Source organism: Phragmites australis, chromosome 24, assembly GCF_958298935.1.
Source record: "Phragmites australis chromosome 24, lpPhrAust1.1, whole genome shotgun sequence".
Lineage (NCBI taxonomy): Eukaryota > Viridiplantae > Streptophyta > Magnoliopsida > Poales > Poaceae > Phragmites > Phragmites australis.
In genome coordinates this window covers 674,509-694,191 of record NC_084944.1, presented here as the reverse complement: position 1 = coordinate 694,191, position 19,683 = coordinate 674,509, and the positions used below count along the sequence as shown (strand labels likewise).

Here is a 19,683-nt window from a genome sequence, read left to right as displayed (position 1 = left end):
ACTCTCATAAGTTTTTTTTTTAACAGTAGAATCTATTTCCACGATCTTCTTTTGAAAGCAAGGTTGAGCGAGTTCGCTCTGTGCGTGCCCGCTTCGTATATACCCGTGCGAGTGTTTGGGCTTGAACGCGGACTGGCTCGAGCGCTCGCGCCATGCCCTTACCAACCGGGCTAGCGTCTGGATGTTGCTCTAGTGTGCATCTACGGCGTTGCAAGCTTGAATCAGGAGACAGGATCCGCCGGCGAAGATGAAGAGGGCTGCTCTCTTATGTCTGAACCATCACCCACTTCGATCCTGTGTTGCAAGCTTGAATCATGAGACAAGACGCGCCAGCAAAGACGAAGAAGGCGGGGGGCATGAGCCGACAACCCCGCGCCACGCATCTCCCAAATTGGCCGGCCCAGCCATCTCCCCGGCCCCCACGGACACTATGCCCAGATTAGAGCCAGCTCTTCTTGAAGGAAGCAGTGACGAGGTTTCTGGCGCCCTCGACCAGTGGGCTCACTGCCGAGCTCGGACGCCGCGTGCATCGCGCTCCGACGGTCCGCCAGACCTGGGCCTCCGGCATGGCGCCATCTAGCTCCTGAGCCTGCCTAAAGTCTTTCAGAAGAGTCCCAGAGTGTAACCCACGCCCGATCTGGGCCGCACGAGTCCGATCCAACGGCTGAAAGGGACCCATGGGTGGTACGTATTTCAAATACTGTCCAGCCCTGGTCATGGCAAGGACGCCTTCTCTGATGCCATGGCTCGCAGGAGCGCCGCTATACGACAAAACAACTCTGATTTTATCACGGCGGGCCTCAACTTTCATCTCGATATCGTTTCACCTCACGCGCATGATCCCTAAAAGACAAACCCGTCTCGCGTCATTGTTGCTAGGCTCATCGCATATCCCCGACTTTCCCTAAACACGACCATCTGTTGTGACCGCCGTAGAGCGCATGTCAAGGAGACAAAAATCTTGCCATGTGATTCAAACGGACCACCATCTCTCGTAGCGAGATCCGTAGACCCTAAGACGTCGAACAAGCACCACAGCCACGTGAACCCTCTCTGTACCCCTGGCCACGTGAACTCAACGCAACGGGAGCAGCACGGTTGAATCGCTGCTTGTATTGCAGTGTTCGATCGGCCTGAACGAACCATCAGATGATGGGCGTAAAACTTCTCTACTGATTCAATTAATCTCTCATAGACAAGCGTGGCAACCAACTACAAAAACAGATGAATACACACACACACACAAAAGTGCTTCTCAATCTCCGCTGCGATGCAGTGGCGTTTGGTTTGAGGAATCGTCCGATTTGTCATGCGATGATCCATCATGAAATCAATCCTCATATCGGGGTACTTCTTCCCTTGTGTCTTCCATTCCGAAAATACGGAGATCTCTACATCGCCTACTTGAGAGGTTGAACGGGACAGTAGAAGAACGGAAGAAGCAACTGTGGTAATTTGCTGATCCACCACCTGGACCACGGTGTTTTAAACTTCTTCAGGTTTCCCTCTTCTTCAGCACAAGGCAGCGAAACCAAGTCTTCGACAAGAGCTAGCTGACATATATATTGTGAAGAAAGTCATTTGGTGATTAAGATGACACAGTTCATCACTTCTAAGGAAAAATAGCACTTGTGAGGCTCCACGCACCATAGAATTTGCAGACGAAAATAACCTTCCAATCGATTCCTTTTCGCAGCTTTCATTTCAGTTTTGGGGAAAATTAGTGCTAGCCTCTGACTGTGAGCCCTACACACATATCTCAACCAAGTTCATTCTGTAAACGGGACACCAAAAAGATTAGATAACCCCTTAGAAAAAGATATTTATGATTGTGCTGGTGATGTTGGCATGGTTCGTAATTTGGATTTTCTTTATTCTTAAAATTAAATAACATGTGCTGTCCTCCTTAAACCATTTCAAAGTACCTAGATTTTTTTACCGAACAACGCATGCAAAATAATTCATGTTTTGGCTGAAATGTGATCGAAATGTCCTTCACTAATATGTATTGGTAATATCATGTGAAGGATGTGGTAGAGTCAATAAGGTTAGTTATTTTTCTTCAATATGATTAGTTTGGGAAAACTAACTCAGGATAAGGAAAGGTGCCATGTATCTGGAATCATTCCCCCCCCCCAGAAGTATCTGGTATTTTTTTTCAATAAATATAACATAATTTTTTGTCAGGTGGAAAATGCTATGGGTACGACCCGGCCTTACTGCCCATTGTTACAACCAAGTGTTGCTACAGTATCTAATTTTAGAACGGAAATATTTTCGTATAATAGTCTAGTTTCTACGGAAAAAATTGAGGGCAATCCAATAGTCATTTTTTTTACGTCGCTTTTTAGTGACGCGATAGTTGTCTATTCTGAACTGAATTTCATGAATAAATTGAATATTTGATTAGGATGATTTAAATTTTAAATTTAGTTTTGACAATTATCACTCTATCTTATTGGGTAATTTGCGCATATTCGATCATACAAATCAGACATGGAATGGTGCGACTTTATATACCCCTGACACTTACACGATAGGGGTCTAGTTGTTTCAGATTTAGATTATGTAAAGTAACTTTTGGATTGTGGAATGTGAAAAGTATTGTGAAAAGTTGAAGGATCAAAAGCTAATGATTATTTGGCTACCTCGATTATGAGATGGTTAGATAGCAGTTTATGTTTTGCAATGTCTATAATATCTTTAGCTTTTGTAGTATATATTTCTCCTGTTTTGCAATGTCTGGATCGTACGAGTGCACTAAAAAAGAGAAGCTATGATTTTTTATGGCGGTGATCGTAATTCATGTGTTTTCAAACCAGCATCCTCGAGAAAAAAAGTATTTGTTTTTCTTTCTTATCACATCTCCTCTACACGTGTATTGTCGGGATATTTGTATGCTATGGAAGTGTTTGCCTCATGCAAAAACTAACCTTACAAAGATTTAGCTGCTAACTTTTTTAAATTTTGGCAAAGACTATTTCTTCTTATCATATCATAATTTGAGCAGGAGAAAAAATAAGTATTCTTGCCATTCCAATCCCATTCAATGTGCGCCACTCCACATAGCTTCGGCAGCTGCCATCGCCATCGTGCTGGGCGAGGACCTCCTCCGCGAGGTCTTCACCTGCCTCCCCTGCCCCTCCACCGTTGCAGCTCCCGACGGCGACTTTGCCCTCTCCTTCCTCCCCTGCAGTGGTGGGCTGGGTGACACCACGTGGTAGCTCCTGGACTATAGCAACGGCCACGTCCTTCTAAGAACATGGTGTGAGAAGCCGTCCAGATAATATTCTATTTAATTATTAATTTAACCATTTTGTGTAATCATGACTACACGATTAACCAGAATATCATCCTAATAGTTCCGATATATGTTTTGTATCTAAGATCAGAACACACACCTTTACAACAAGCATATCATTACAAGATATAATAAAGAGTGATTAATTAAATTAAGTTAAAAATCTTTAAGTAGATTAACTTTACAACAAAAACATAAATCGAACATTGTTAGAGTAGCTATGCAGCGAAAAGAGTTACATAACGGTAAAATGGGTAGCGCAATTACGCTAAGACGCCACCTCAAAATAACAACAGTTAAGTAGAATGACATTACTCCCGTCCGTCGCCAACATCGGCGGATGTAAAATAACTAAAAACTAAACCTTTCTCACCTGAAAAGCAAATGAAGCATGTGAGTACGAAGATACTCACAAACTTAATCCATAATGGATACTTATAAATAGCCTGACTCGAAGGAGAATGCAATTTAGATAATTAGTAAGGACTCGGCCATAAGGTTAAGTGGATTTCGTATACCAGAGCAATTTCGACTTAAGTGTAAGCATCTACACCTAACCATAAATTTTTTTTATCCTGAGATCATTACCATACCATAATTATAACTTGAACCATATCAAAACTTTAACAACATCACCATACATTTTTCAACATACCATCACAGTCACAACCAGAACTCTACGATTGATGCAAATGGATAGAAGTGTGTTCATAACCGAGAGCGCGACAATTCGAATTATTTTACACCCTGCAGGGGTACTCCATTACCCACATGACTTGAGGACCATACGACTTGCGTGGCCATACAGGTCCACAAAAGGGGTACTCATGTCAACATTTTCCAAATAAGCCTCAACATTTTGAACATGAGTCTCGGCATACGAGGGTCATCTAGAACTACTCCCAGTGTAAACTAGATACCCCTTCTAAACCTATTATGCCGACTGTCGGTATATCAGGAATCGGGGGTCCCTGAGTCCCGAGGCCAGGCCAGCCGTCCGCCACGTGTCACCATCCCGCGAGGTCCCTCCTGCGGGATGAGGAAAATCTAAGTTTCGGGAGAAGGTGCTCGGGGCCACAGTCTCTGGTCCCCGAGCAACCAGTTCCCCGATGACCCGCAGAGTCCAAGTACCGAGAAGAAAGTGCTCGGGGAGGTGTCCGGTCACCCCCGAGCACCCTAGTCCCCCGACGATCAGAAGAGCTAAGTTCCGGGAGAGAGCGCTCGGGGGGCTGCATGCGGCAGCCCCCGAGCGCCCGGTTCCCCGAGGGTCAGTGCAAAAGTGCTCAGGAGAGAGTGCTCGGGGTTGCACGTGGCAGCCCCCGAGCACTCGGTTCCCCGAAGGTTCGTGCGAGAGTGCTCGGGAGAGAGTGCTCGGGGAGGTAAACAGTGCCCCCGAGCGCCCGGTACCCCGAGGGCAAGGGTAGGCATTCTCGGGAGAGGGTGCTCGGGGAGGTGAACAGTACCCCCGAGCACTCGGTGCCCTGACGACCCAGAAGGGCCCCTGAGGGGCCCGCCGATGAGGTGTCAACCAGTTAGAGGTCCGAGGCCGCATTTAATAGGCGTGCGCGGCCTGACATCCCTAACTGCTCCCGCTGCAGTGTCAGTCCCTGCCATGCTTTGGCACAGAGGCGTGGGGCCATTAATTGCACGGGTCCCGTCTCGTATCATCCGGTGTGTCTCGGGATAACATCGCTAGGATCAAGGTGTTCCGCCTGCCGCCCTGCCGTGGTAGAGGAACAAGACAGGGCGGGCACGCCGGGTGCCTATGTGGTTACCCGGTGGGCCCTCTCAACGGCGCCCGTCGCCAGGGCGTCCACAGTGACGAGTGACCGAACGCACGCCGCGCTTTTCCACCGCCCCATTAATTTCACCCAGAGGAAATGATGACGCCTTTTTCAGTCATGGCGTCTTGGAACTTGTACCCCTTCCTTCCCGTTTGGGGTATGTCGTGGCCGGCGAGTGCATAAAAGAGTCGGCACACCGGAGGAATAAAGGGGACACCCAGACGAAGAAGACGAACCACCCAACGAACTAAGCCAACAGACGAAGACATTGCAAGTAAGCCTGAGCAGAGCTCCTGCCGAAGAACAAGGAGCCTCAAGCTCTTAGTTAGACACTATATTCTTGTAACCAGATATATCCTTGAGGGACCCCCCCTCATGATAAGTTATTGCATCCATACAGGAGTAAGGTATTACGCCCCCGTGCGGCCCGAACCTGTCTAAACTCCGGTGCATTTACTTCCCTTTGTACTAGGTCGATCATCCCTCACCACCGGCCGTTGCATTTACTTCCACTTCCATTTATTTCTCCGACGAACTTATTCAGGATCATCCCCCGGCCGAATCTCTAAAAATGGGTCTCTCAGGATCCCTGCGACAGGAGTTAATCCTCTGACACCGACAATACCCGAGACTAGCACGTCAAAAAATCATAGCTACATAAAGTATTCGGCTCATCCATCCCATATATAAATACGCGGTAAGTACAGACAAGTGCTAAATCCAACTACAACAATGGATAGTGTTTAATCAATTCGAGCGGGCCTATAACATTCGAAACTCCCTTCTACAGTCATCCATATTGCCGCCTGAATCTCGGCTCATCCTTACTGACTTACACCATCATCCATCATTATTATTTTTGTGATATAAAGTAAGTCATAAGCTCATGAACTATCACGTCCCAAATTCTATAATCGTGCGATTAAGCTTAATCATGTGTCATTAGTGTCATAATTAAATTCGAGGAGAATTATTTTTTGCATATTAAAGCAATTCGTTTTGGGTCAATTGGATGAGAAAAACTAATCTGAGAGAGAAAAAAAATAAAAATTATATTAGAAATACCCCTTTTCTCCAACACATGAGCCCCACAAGTGGCCCCACCACCCCAACCACTCAAATAGGCAGCCCCACCTGCCCTCTCTCTCTCCTCTCTCACTCCCCACGCCCCCACCCGTGCAGCACACAGCAGCTGCAGCTGCTGCCCCTCTCACTCCCCTCTCAAGCTCTCTCACTCTCCCGGAACATTCAGGTCAACTCGAATCATCCAGATTGACTTAAAAACCAAAATTAAGCATCCCTGATGGAGCTAAACTTGAAGACTCCGGTAACCCAGAGTATCCAGGTCAGCTCGAAACATCCAAGCACAAACAAAGACGTAGAACTTTCCAGTATTCGTGGGTGATTGTGTCTCTTATTTTTACTCTAAATGGGTACTTTAAGCACTGAAACATCTTCAAATCAATCTAAACGTATCTCTCTTAATAGTACGGCACACATAAACTCAAATTTTAAAATAAAAAAAATTTAAATCTATTGAGTAACTACATGTCGCATCTATTTTCTTTTCGAGGGACGCCAACGCTTTTTAACATCTTTAATGAGACTAATACATATTCATAATCTTATTAAATTTATTAATCTATTAATTATTTATCATCAATTATCTAAAACCCACGTAAAAAATATAGATCCATTTTCAGTAACAGACCTAGGGTGGAAGAGATATTAGACGGTTCTAGAGCATTTGGAGAGACAAGTAGCGGCGTTCAGTGAGGAAAACATGACGCTCACGGCTATACAGTCACACAGGACCCACCCGTCATACACACATATATGCCGAGACAACTTCTTTGGCTCTGTCGTCCCGGCTGCTGCTATCGTGCACGGAGCCACCTCGTCCCGGCTCCGAGCTTCTCGACTGCTGCTGTCATGCACGGATGCGGAGAAATTGAAAACGAAACATCATTTCTCGTCGGCCAATAAGCCGCTGCTCATGTGCCTAAGAGTACAAACTCGTCTCTTCGCTAGCTTCTTCCCAAATGCCTCCCATTCCCGGTCATATATTACTATCCTCGTCGATAATTTGTAGCTGGGAGGAGCAACGAATCCAGGGAAGAATCGGCAGGAAATCGGTCGTCGATAATTTGTTGCTGGGAGGAGCAACGAATCCAGGGAAGAATAAGCAGGAAATCGGAGGGACTTAGGAAGAAACAAGAGTCAGATGACGAGGAAGAATGGAGAGGTAGGCAGCTGAATAGTTTGTTCGTCTCCATTGTTCAAACCTTCTGAGTACAAGCTCACTCTTATAGTCCTTAGTCCACCCCCCTTCACTGTCTCTATGACATCAGGGCCCACTCAACAGTAGCTGGACATTACTCCCCCCTTTTGAATAAATAATGTCATCATAAAACTGAAGAAGTCTTGGTGAGGTATCATAGTTGATCTTCCAGCTGATACACGCATGGATCCTAAAGCTTTCAGACCTTGTAAACTGAAAGCTAGAGCCACGAGGATCCCACGGCGCACGCCTTATCAACATCCCACTTGGTGAATGCCCAGCCATTGTAATCACTGCCAAATGCACTCTGTTGTTCAGTGTCCTCCATCAAATTGCTTCCAGTATGTGATAGCAAACTAATTAGTGCACCGTTTACCTTCCTGTTGCTTCCAACCTCCCTAATGTGCTCACAGAACACGGGAAAACTTCTTGTGATAGCAACAGATGAGTGATTACCAGCGGAACTGGAAGAGACTAGATGAATAAAGTGATTATCTTCAGAACTGGAGCACTCAAGCATGATGCTCTTGCTGTCCAAAGGCAGTACTTGTTGCTCATACTTCTAAACATCAATGTACCACAACCGAAAATTTGGGCTGCTGATCCAACATGCTATACCAACATGCTATGGCCTGAACCGGCTGACTCAAAAGCTTCTCATTCGTTTTCAGAAAATTGCCATTGTCCGTGTGCAGGTGCTCATCATTGCCGACCGATTCTTCCTTGCAAGTTGCAATCTAGCAGTCCAAGTTTCATCAATTTGCCACCAATCCCTTAAGCCTGTTGGAACGCAGGGAAGGCATTTGCCTCGCATCACGTGATGTACATGTACTAGAACTTTGGAGAGAAGTGCCACCGTAACATTTCTTTGCATTCTTCTTCTAAAAGGGGACCTTAATTTCTACCTTAATTTCTGCTAAAACCAATCAATACAATTACAAGAAAAGAACATTGTTACAGACCCGGAAAGCGCAGCAGTTAATAGGCATGCTTGCCTTATGATACAGGTTCCAGGCACTCATAACATGGCGCCTGAAGAGTTACAGCAATCCCCAACCACATCGTGCAGATGTTGAACAAACAGTAAGAAACAATGGATCCTTTTGCTTGCTATTGGAAAGCCACCTCCTGAACCACCGTACATACACTTCTTCAGCACAAGAAAGCGAAAACCAAGTCTTCCATTAGGTCTTGGCGAACACGTCACTCAACCCTGAGTTCTTCAGGTTCGGTATTCTTTTGATCTTTCTTCAGTTGAGAGGAAGGCACGATGGATCTCAACTGAGTGTTCTCCATGTTTGACAACAGTTGTGTGACAGTCTTAATTTGAGAGGCGCTGCATAGTGCATAGTTTTTGTTCAATTATAAATAGGAGTTTATCAGCGGTGATATTAAGGGAAAAAAAACTTCAACCTAGTTGGTTGGAATCTATACAACCTAGTTGGTTGGAATCTATACAACCTAGTTGGTGATAATGAAGAAAAAATTCTGCTTTGTAGTGTAGGCTTGGGATTGATGGATGTTCAAAGAACCATTATGTGTGTTACAGAAATGTACAACCTGGATTTTAGTTTCCTGAGGGATGTGTTCTAGACCAGTGTGTTTTTGTGCGAAGTGGTCATTTAGGAAATTAACCTTCTTGTTTGCAAATAAATTGATTGCTGAGCCTGTCTTGCAGCATTTTGTTTCAAAAAAACTGGTAAAGCATTGAGAAATAAGGATCATCTGCCCTTTTCATTTTTACCCTCAAGGCTATATCATGATCATTCAGCTTCTAGGGGCATGAATTGGAACTTGTATTGCTATGAGTTGACATTGGCAAAAGTGAAGTGATCCCTTTCTGGCCGAACAAAGATGAAGAAAATCAACTTCAGCCTAGTTGGTTAGAATCTGTACAGGACAAACTATGGCTACAAAAAGCCCCAAGTCTAAGTTTTAGAGAAAAAATGTAAAATTTCTAATGAGCAGAAAATGAATAATATGCATATGGCATAAACTGGGGGAAGCTCACCTTTGCAAACTCCTGTCCATATAAGCATCCAAGGAAGAAATTACTTGAGGTAGTTGGTGTAGCACCTAGAACATGACACAAATGTTAGTAGCTACTTTATGACAAGTGGTTTGACATCCAATGCTACACTTCTTACCTGCTCTGTGTTCTTTGCAAAAGATGCTTTTGCCAAGAGGTTCTTGGGAAGTTTTGCCAAGTGAATCTGAGACCACAAGTACACTGTTAACTGGTGATCATCCTGGTTGAGAAACTCGTTGCTTGTACTTGATAGAAATGATAACATCATAACAACCCAATGTATTTGTGCTATGGGAGCAGTCTCATAAACTTATTAATTGACGGAAACTACAGCAGTTCATTGAACTACCTGAACCTTTATTGATTTAAGACAAATTTACATAGGAAACATTACACGGGGAATGAGGGACAGACAGGTTTGAAGCAAAACAAAACTATAAGACGACTATAAACTTCTTAACACTCCTGAGATCAGTGATTGACATGTTGGTAGTTGTAGCCTGAAAGAAATTAGTGAACCATCTATCACTGTAATACCATGCTGCATCTGCACGGATACTTCAGAGCAGCGTTTTGAATGTTCCTCGATGCCAATCAAAGCACACGCTACTCATTTGATGCCAGTCGAATGTAAAAATTTCTAGATTATGTAGTATGATGCAGAATAGTAACATTCAACCACAATGGCATAAATTTAAGAATTGGACAATCGGTCCACACTCAATGCCTAAGTGCAAGCAAGTTCGACAATGAGCAAATCCATAATAAGATTCCTAACCTTGTTGGCTCTAAAGAGATACGTCATGCAGAAATTAGCCCATATTTTTAGCCAAATTTGCGCAAACTTGGTGAAGTGTTTGCTTCTGATCACCAAACGGATGTAAAATCATGCATACAATCAGAACAGACAAGAACAGGGAGGAGGAGGAGATGGGGACAGGGGGCAGGCCTGCGCGGGGGAGGACTCTTCCATAAGCTGGAGAAGGTTGGAGGTGGACTGCACCGCCTGCGCTATCTGCTCCGCCACCACCGTCTTCGCTCCTCCTCCTCCTCCTCGCCCTCCGCCGCCGGCTGCCGTAGCCATCCCCACCGCGTCGTCTTCGCAGCTTGCTCGAAACACGCAGGAACAACCGGGTCCCGTCCAGAAAAAAAAAAGAACAAGAAGCCGTGTGTAACCCCAGGCCCAGCCCAATGAACAGAAACATGGCCCAATTCGCTCCAAGCGAGGACCCGTTCGAATTTCACAACAATTTACAAGGTCTCGGATGCAAAAGCTCCCGATCCCTCTAGAATCTACATCAATAGGATCACCGAGGAACCGACCTGCCGGCGAAGCGGGAGGGAGGCGATGGCGGCGGCGGCGCTGCTGAAGTCGCTGCGGAGCGAGGCCGTCTCCAGCGGCCCCAGGCTCAGGCACCTCCCGTCGCTCAGGTACACGCCGGCTTCCTGCTGGACCGAGGAATCGCAAGTTGTTGCTGTTGTTCTTCTCCTGTGCTTGCGGATGCTTGATTTGATTGGGATGCGGGTGTGAGCAGGAGGACCTTCTCGCTGTACGACCAGATCAACCTCATCGACAGCGTCCCCGAAGACCAGCTACGTTTCCAAACGTATGTAACCTCTCCTTGCATCCATGGGGGCGAGGGGTGCTCCCTTTCTCCTAGCTTTAGGATACGAATGTGTGTTTGCTTGTATGCAATTCTGATTTCTAATTTAGGCTTGGAATTGAGGGATGATGGAAGAATCGTTATGCGTGTTGTGAAAGTGGACGAATTGGGTTTAATTTTCTGAGGGATGTGTTGAGACCAACATGTGATGTAAGCCAGATGCTCGAAAATTGTTCTTTCTGTTCGCAAATAGATGACCATGAACTTATGATGGACCATTTTTAAAAACTGGTGAAGATTCGAGACGCGAGGGTCATCCGTCCTTTTCGTTTTTATCCTCAAGACCTGTTTCCTTATTCTTCATCTTCTAGGGACATGAATTGGAGCTTGTATTGTTATGAACATTGTCAATAACTGGCATCCACAAAAGTGAACTGATCCCTTTCTGGCTGAACAAAGAGTATAACAACATGCATGCGCAGATATTTTTCCTGTTGTTGTCCTCTCCTTTTTCTTTGCTAGGAAATTTTTTCTTTATTGTGTGTATATTCTCTTCTAATCACAAATTTTGTGTTTGATGATCTTTTGTTCGCCAATGAATGGCAGTGAGCCTGTGATGGACCCTATTTTAAAACTAGTATTGATTTGAGACATGAGGGTCATCTATCCTTTTTCATTTTATCTCCAAAGCCAATGTCATTATCCTTTAGTTTCTTGGGACATGAAATGGAACTGATTGTTATGTACATTGCCGATAACTAACTTCCACAAAGTGAACTGATCCCTTCCGAGGCGAACAAAGAGGAAGCCACATGTATGGCCAAATATTATTTGTTGTTGTTTTCTCCTCTCTTTTTTTCTCTTCTAATAACAGATTCACAAGAATTATCTAGCATACAGTAGAACTGGGAGGGCACACTTGCTGATGTTTTGTTTTACCTTTTGTTTTGTTCATGTTGGTCTTGGAATTGAGTCACCTAACATGTCCAAAGTTGCCTCTTTCTCTATGGTGATGATTCAACCTTGTTCTATTTCTGCATATGTTTATTTGGTGCAAAAAATCATCATTATGTCTGGAATACGTTTGACTCACTAATATGCTTATTTGCCTTGATTGGTGTTGGCCTGTTGGGAGAATTAGATAAACCGTCTAGCAATTTGGAGATTGTTTGGTGGGTTAGCCCTAGTTATTGCTTTCTATAAAAGCTGGGCGTGATCCCTTTCTCTATTCAATGGTGGGTTGGGTACTGCATACCTCAGAGATTTGAATGAATCTACCTTTGAGAATCTTTATTGTAATAATGTTGTGATAAGTGAAGGCCTGCATAGTCTGTTCAATGTTGAATCGCCTGCATAGTCTGTTCAATGTTGAATCTGTTTTCCTTGTTAAGCTGCTGGCTCTTGAGATAATCATTTTTTAAGACATTCAATGTGCGAGACTGAGAGGATCATTGTATGGAACTGTTTTTAGTTTCAACAAGACATTGGTCTGGCTGTTCTTCTAAAAAAATCATTTGCCGCTACAGGCATCATTGGTGTGTGGGACAAAATGTACTGAATTTCTCATACTCTCCATTCCCTTTGATAATTTTGGTGCTTTTTCCTTGTAAACAATCCGTCAGCCTCACTGATACGCAATTCTCAAGAGTAACAAAACGAGAAAAACTATTGACCATGATGTGTTTGAATTCCGTGGTACCTTGGAGGCTTAGAATTCTCATAATATGGTCTCACCATTGTTATTTTTTTAATTGAAGAAAATTCAGTAAGCTGTATCATTTAGTTCTGTACCTCTGTTTGAACTTGTACATACTCCTACTAATATTCTATCAAGTGTCTCAAGTGTGTTATTTTGTTTGTAGGTATGATGACACTGGATTCAAGATTAACAACATAAAGTACGAAGGCAGCTTGCTGATAGTAGAAAACAGGATCATGACATGGGCACCCAAAACTTTTGCGGAGATAACTGCTGAAAGGTAGGGTTCACGCTTGAAGCTCAGAGGTTGGTGGCACTGTTGCATGCTCCATTGTATATATATGAATCTTAATGCTTTGATATTTTGAAATTCGTGCATTATGTGACTGTTATGTTTTGTTTGTGCTTGTGGTGTTCGTTGTAGTCCTGTTTATATGTTATTTACTGACACTTTTTCTTGCTTCAATAATGCAGTTTATCGATCTTCAAAGTTGTGCACCCTATCGCAGGTAATTTTGTCTTTGCAAATACTTGATTACCTTCAGGCATTTTTTTGTGTGCCAATGTCAGCATCCAATTTTTTACATGGCCATTATTACTTTTTTTTCTTTTATGGACCAATGGCCGTGGTGCAGTTCTACTGGAAAGCTAAAAAACATGCATGATTTTGCATGGTAGGTTATTTCATGTCTACGTTTGTTAAGTCAATGGGCAGTTCTTAGTTGTGCATGATGCTGATGTGCAAACATTTTCTCATTGGTCGGGCTCAAGATATTGCTCCAATCTTGTTTTCCTGTATTGTTTTATTTTTCATCCTCCTCATTGGTACAAATAGTGACGCGTCACACCATTTCTTATGTCATCTTCTCCAGAGATCTTGATTCTTGGTTGTGGAAGACACATTCAGCCGGTCAGTCCCGAGCTGCGGAAGTTCATTCGGTCAACTGGAATGAAACTGGAAGCAGTCGATTCGGTATGTATTTTAATGAACAGATAGATGGCCCTTTTTGCAATATGTTATCATCCTTTTCTTTTCTTGATGCTTTAAAAAAAAGAAAAAGAAAAACAAAGCTTAAAATTCCAATAGGAAGGAAACTTTTGCTGCCCCTCTGCATATAGCTAATGCTTCCATTGTTTGCAGAGGAACGCGGTTTCGACCTATAATATTCTGAATGAAGAGGGCAGACCGGTGGCAGCTGCGGTTCTTCCACACGGAGTCACTTGTTAATGTTTTACTACCTTGTAGGCAGTGATCATGAGTTTTATCTTTTTTCGAATCGATACCAGAATGAGCTGAAATGTCGTGTGTATGTGCGGAAAATCTGTTACATCGACAATATTGTCTAGGAAACGCCACCTTGGTTTCGTCAGTCGCATGTTCGCTTGCTGTAATCGCGGGCAAACAAAAGATTCACACATCTAGTATACACCAAAATAGGGATGGTGCCTGTCGTTTTTCTTTGTTTTGTTGGAGTCGGCCTTGGAAGTCCTGGCTCATGTCATGTCTTGGACGGTGGCGGCCGCCACATTGTCCGTTTTCATTTCCGGCGTTCCGTTTTTCTTTCTTTCGGTCTAGAAAATGTAAAAAATGAAAATGATTAGGGGGTTTTTCGACCGTTTTCGTTTATGTTCATCATAACATATTAGGCATTCTGGGCGCGTGGCATGGACTTGAGAAGAGAAGATATTTAGTGGCACACTCTTTCCCCCGCTTGTACTAATAGGGGCAGCGACCAGCGTGACGATCGGGTCCTGGTTTAAGACTGTCCAACGGTTTTTTTTCAGGTCTAAAATTCTTTTACGACATGATTTTTTTTTTAACGTTCTAACGATTTTTTTTTCACGGTTCTTGTCGTGAAGGGATTCTCAGGGTTATTTTCTCTAAGTTAGGATTATCTTTTTTTCCTTCGTGATTTCCCTCAAAGAAAAGCTGTTAGAGATAAAGAGGAAATAAAGGAAATAAAAATGGGGAAAGAAATCGAGAAGGGAACGAAATGAAGAAAATATTATTGGAAATAGTCTAACGCCGAGACAAACTGCAACCATGCCCGCCTCGCCATCTCCGTCCCCACATGTCAGTCAGTCCCCGGGCTCTCCTCCTCGTGCGCTCCGTCGAACCTAGCGATAAACGCCCCCTGCAGTCTCTGACATATGGGCCGCAACAGAACTGAGGGCCCACCTGTAACTAGTTTCGTGCCAGGCTAACAGCGCCTTCCAAAGCTCCGGTCCTCTCGGGCGTTGCAGCCGAGGACTGGACTGGACTGGACTGGAGGCATCGTGTGGACCGCGCCCGCACACCGGGCCTCATTCCCCCCTGCGGCGTTTAAAGACGCGGCCCAGGGACACCTCGCCTCCACCCTCGCCGGACGGAAACCCTCGCGGCCAAGAGCTCTCTCGCGTAGCCCCCACGAGCCGTGGTGCTCGTATATTCCTCCTATCTCGAGCGCAGCGCCACGCGCGGGGCACCTAATGGCGGCGGCGGCGGAGATCGGGGGGTTTGCGGCGGCGAGGATAGCAGCGCCGGCGCTCAGGCCGGCTCCTCCCGCCCCCGCGGCGGTGGCGCCCCTGCAGCCGAGGAGGGCGGTGGCGGCGCGGTCGCTGCGGACGACCGCCTCCGAGACGGTGACGGTGGATCTCGCCGGCGCGACCAACGGCGCGGTGCGTGCTCTGGTGAGTGACGCACTTCCTTTTCCTCGCACACTTCGGCCTTGCAGTGGATTCGTAACTGTGCACCTGTTATAGTGCTCGGCGATTGGATCCTGAGCGCTGGGATTCGCCGTTAGTGATTGTACGGTAGTCGTCTCTGCAAGCTCGGTATTGAATAGTGATTGATAATCTGATCCCGAGTACCAGGTTTTGTTTGGGGCTCCGGTGTGATTTGCTCCAGCTTCATGCATCGGCATGGATATTATGCTTGTCATTTGAATAGTGAAAAGAGCTGCAGCAATAGCGTATTAGATATACGAGCTTCCGCTACGAAAATGCTCATTTCCAGCATATTTTATCTAGAGAACTTTTTTTTTTTCATTTTACTTGGTCTGAATTGGTGCCCGTACTTGCTCCACGATGTGGATTACTTAACTCCAAACAGTCGATTTCAGATTTCAACGCGATCTCTATACTTGTCTGAAGTTTCTGATCAATATGTAGCTTATTATTTTTTAAAAGTTACTTTTGAATATCATCAACGGAAGGATAATTAATCACTTAGAGTGGTTACTTCATGTGGTGACAGATTTGTCATTGCCAATGCAGATGAATAAGGAGGCTACTACTACTGAAATCACCTCGCAGGCGGTTGCTGCAAATTCTCGGAGGAAGACAAAGATAGTATGCACCATAGGCCCCTCGACCAACACTCGTGAGATGATTTGGAAGCTTGCAGAGACTGGAATGAATGTTGCACGGCTAAATATGTCCCATGGTGACCACCAGTCACACCAGAAGGTGATTGATTTGGTGAAGGAGTATAATGCACAGAACACCGATGGCAATGTTATCGCCATCATGCTGGACACCAAGGTATGCTGAATACATTCTATTTGAGTGTTACTGCCAAATGAGTTCTTCTGATTGGATTTTATGCAGGGTCCGGAAGTTAGAAGTGGGGATGTTCCAGAGCCAATCATGCTCAATGAAGGTCAAGAGTTCAACTTCACGATTAAAAGAGGGGTGAGCACTGAAGACACTGTCAGCGTGAATTATGATGACTTCATAAATGATGTTGAAGCTGGTGACATACTGTTAGTGGATGGTGAGATCTCTCAATCTTCAAATTATATTTTGAATGGCCCTGGATGATTAGTTCCTTGTTGAAGCAAGTTCTTGTTAATGCCATGGCAGTTATTTATTCAAATTTTCCCTACAACTATGTTTCTAGCGCAATATACTTTTTTCATTCTTTCAGTAATTTGATTGTTGATTTTGTAATACTGCAGTCCTATTATGTACATTACCAGATTCTTTGGATGTCTCCTTCCATGAGTTAATTCACTTGTTTGCAATTAACATCATATGATATAACATTACAATTTCTAATCCATCATCGTACTTTTCATGCTACAGGAGGAATGATGTCGCTTGCTGTGAAGTCTAAAACGGCTGATACAGTCAAGTGCGAAGTAGTTGATGGTGGGGAATTGAAATCAAGGCGCCACCTAAATGTCCGTGGAAAGAGTGCTACTTTGCCATCTATTACTGGTTAGTTTGTTTCTGCGCTGACAAGTCTAGCTGCCACATAGTTGCATCCAGAATCCTGACGTGCTTCTGTCCCAACAGAGAAGGATTGGGAAGACATAAAATTTGGCGTCGAAAATGGTGTTGATTTCTATGCTGTTTCCTTTGTGAAGGATGCCAAAGTTATTCATGAACTAAAGGACTACCTTAAAAGTAAGGCTCTCTGTCATCAATGGAAGCCCTGGTTATCTATGTTGGGAAATGAGAACTTAGTTGATATTTTTTTTGTGTGTCTTTTCATATCCAGGCGCTAACGCAGATATACGTGTCATTCCAAAAATTGAAAGTGCGGATTCGATACCAAATCTCCAGTCCATTATTGCTGCTTCAGATGGGGTAAGGCCATGGGCATCCACTGTGACAATCTTTTAATACTAAAAAAGAAGTAAACTAATAGCAAGCGAAAGGAGTTGTACTATGTCAAAATGTAATATTATTTTGATAGTTGTCATGATCTCATGATAAGCAAATGAAGAACTCTGTGTTGAGGAATGAGGAGCTTTCTTGGATCTTAGACCACACTGTTTTTGTCCTTCTTGAGAGTTACTTGTATGTAGCATAAAAAGCACTACTCTTCTCTGGCTTGATGTAAACTGTATGTGATACATGCTGGTCTTATTTACAGGTCTAGGTCTGATTAAAAAAAACATCTTCATGACCTTTTAGTTAATGCTAGATTCTGAACTTCTTGAAATCTTTATAGGCAATGGTGGCTCGAGGAGACCTTGGTGCTGAACTTCCAATTGAGGATGTTCCTTTGCTGCAGGTGAGATTACATGGAATGTATAGTTTTAGGAGGGCCAAATCTGTCATTTATTCCTGTATTTGGTAAAGAATCTTGTGTGTGAATGCAACCAAGTAGCAACACCATATAAATTGCAACTGTTTTACCTTTTCAGGCAGAGATTGTCAGAACATGCCGACGCATGGAGAAACCAGTCATTGTTGCTACAAATATGTTGGAAAGCATGATAAACCATCCCACTCCAACTAGGGCAGAAGTTTCTGATATAGCAATTGCGGTCCGGGAAGGTGCTGATGCCATTATGCTATCTGGTGAAACTGCTCATGGAAAGTAAGGTTTCAACATATCTTGGAGTTTTAATTGCTCTTTTTAGTTGTATTCCTTGTTGTACCATGCAGGCAATTCATTTCTTCAAGAGTTATTTTGTTAAGCCCTTTTAGAGGGCGCATAAAATCTTGCCTATTGTCTGGTTGCTCCATTAGCCTGTTCGTACAGTATTTTGTAAATTGACTTACCTTGGTTGGTTCGTGCATATTTTGATGTTTAGGTACCCGCTGAAGGCAGTCAAGGTGATGCACACTGTGGCACTTAGAACAGAATCCAGCCTTTATAACTCAACTACCTCTCCCAGTCTTGTTGCACCTACACAGGTATGGTCCTTCTCTATTTCCCATCCTTTTCACACCTTCAAATTCACCACATGGTGGCATCTGCATTATTCACTGTTCTGTCCAGACACGGCTAGCTTCCTTTTTCTTAGGGCAAAGGCACCATCTGCTTTTGTTATTTTATTTTTTAAAATATATACTTTTTTATCTTTTGTTTTCTTATGACTTACTATTCTTTTGTAGGTTCTGCTCAACGAGGAATTTTCCCCAAGCCAGCTAAGTAACATGTTCGGATCTCATGCAACAATGATGGCGAACACTCTGGGTACCCCGATTATTGTATTTACACAGACGGGCTCCATGGCTGTCCTTCTGAGCCACTACCGCCCCGCGTCTACAATATTTGCATTTACAAATGAGTAAGTTGTTTTGTGATGCTTTCCTTCAAGAGACCAACTTTGGAGCATGCTGTGCATCAATTGCAATAGACAGCCTTCATCAATTAAATGATCAAAAGGAGTAAAGATGCCCTGGAGTACTGACAATAAGAGGAAACTGTTGTTTCAGGGAACGAGTGAAGCAACGGCTGGCACTCTACCAGGGCGTCGTCCCTATTTATATGCAATTCTCTGACGACGCAGAAGAAACTCTCTCCAGAGCAATTAGCAGCTTGCTGGTAAGGCCATTTGCTTGGCACTGCCGTTTCTTCGTTAATGATTTATTCAGAAAGTCATGTTCTATCCTTAATTAAATTTATCTCCTTTCTTCGATTTCTTTTCTGATTCATGGTTTGAATGTTAAACAGAAAGCGCAATATGTGAAGGAGGGGGACTACGTCACCCTTGTTCAGAGCGGAGTGACTTCAATCTGGAGAGAGGAATCTACTCACCACATTCAAGTGAGGAAAGTTCAGGGATGACGTGCTTTCAACCTAGAGAGAGGAATCTGCTCACCACATTCAACTATTCAAGCGAGGAAAGTTGAGGGCTGGCTGACGTGCCAGTTGGCATTGGTCCTTGGTGAAATTTTGATAGCGCCCAAAAGTGTTATCACCATACTACGAGTACGAGTAGTTTAAATTTTTTACGAGGGGATTGCTAAAGTTATATTTCGTGTCGAATTTACATGTAAACTCTGAAATTTAACTCGGTATTCATTCATTTTCAACATTTTTTTTGTTTACTTTTGATTGTTCTAGGTACTCCTTTACTGTACTTTTCTTTGTGTGAATCTTGCTGTAGTTTCTTCTCCTTGAAAAGAAGTTACCAAGGGATGTTTAAAAGGAAGAAGTTAATAGGGAGGTAAATCTGGAAAATATACCCCCTTTTTTTTTACTCCAAGAACTGGTTTTTTTAACTCCGAGAACTGTTCACTAGGAGTTAAGTGTTACCATCAT

At 43.9% G+C, this 19,683-nt stretch overlaps 3 protein-coding genes across 3 annotated transcripts; 2 read left to right on the top strand and 1 right to left on the bottom strand.

Annotated features, from left to right (window-relative positions):
* Nucleotides 1-8,255: 8,255 nt before the first annotated feature.
* On the bottom strand, nucleotides 8,256-10,557 carry LOC133907665 (tobamovirus multiplication protein 2B). The gene is made up of 4 exons (XM_062349733.1): nucleotides 10,345-10,557; nucleotides 9,514-9,579; nucleotides 9,378-9,442; nucleotides 8,256-8,702 (listed from the first exon to the last, which is right to left on the bottom strand). The coding sequence occupies exons 1-4, from the start codon at nucleotides 10,477-10,479 to the stop codon at nucleotides 8,570-8,572; spliced, it is 399 nt and encodes a 132-aa protein (XP_062205717.1). The 5' UTR covers nucleotides 10,480-10,557; the 3' UTR covers nucleotides 8,256-8,569.
* A 48-nt stretch (nucleotides 10,558-10,605) lies between these two features.
* LOC133907973 (uncharacterized) lies at nucleotides 10,606-14,157 on the top strand (the record flags this gene model as incomplete). Its single annotated transcript, XM_062350116.1, has 6 exons — nucleotides 10,606-10,826; nucleotides 10,931-11,002; nucleotides 12,862-12,978; nucleotides 13,173-13,207; nucleotides 13,571-13,671; nucleotides 13,840-14,157. Coding segments are annotated over 6 exons (633 nt in total), but the record flags the coding sequence as incomplete, so codon positions are not given.
* An 844-nt stretch (nucleotides 14,158-15,001) lies between these two features.
* On the top strand, nucleotides 15,002-19,456 carry LOC133907663 (pyruvate kinase isozyme G, chloroplastic-like). Its single transcript, XM_062349731.1, has 12 exons — nucleotides 15,002-15,368; nucleotides 15,954-16,220; nucleotides 16,287-16,452; nucleotides 16,764-16,898; nucleotides 16,977-17,087; nucleotides 17,182-17,270; nucleotides 17,638-17,700; nucleotides 17,834-18,009; nucleotides 18,227-18,329; nucleotides 18,531-18,706; nucleotides 18,855-18,963; nucleotides 19,093-19,456. Exons 1-12 carry the CDS (start codon nucleotides 15,168-15,170, stop codon nucleotides 19,204-19,206), a joined length of 1,710 nt encoding a protein of 569 aa, XP_062205715.1. The 5' UTR covers nucleotides 15,002-15,167; the 3' UTR covers nucleotides 19,207-19,456.
* The last annotated feature ends 227 nt before the right edge of the window (nucleotides 19,457-19,683 follow it).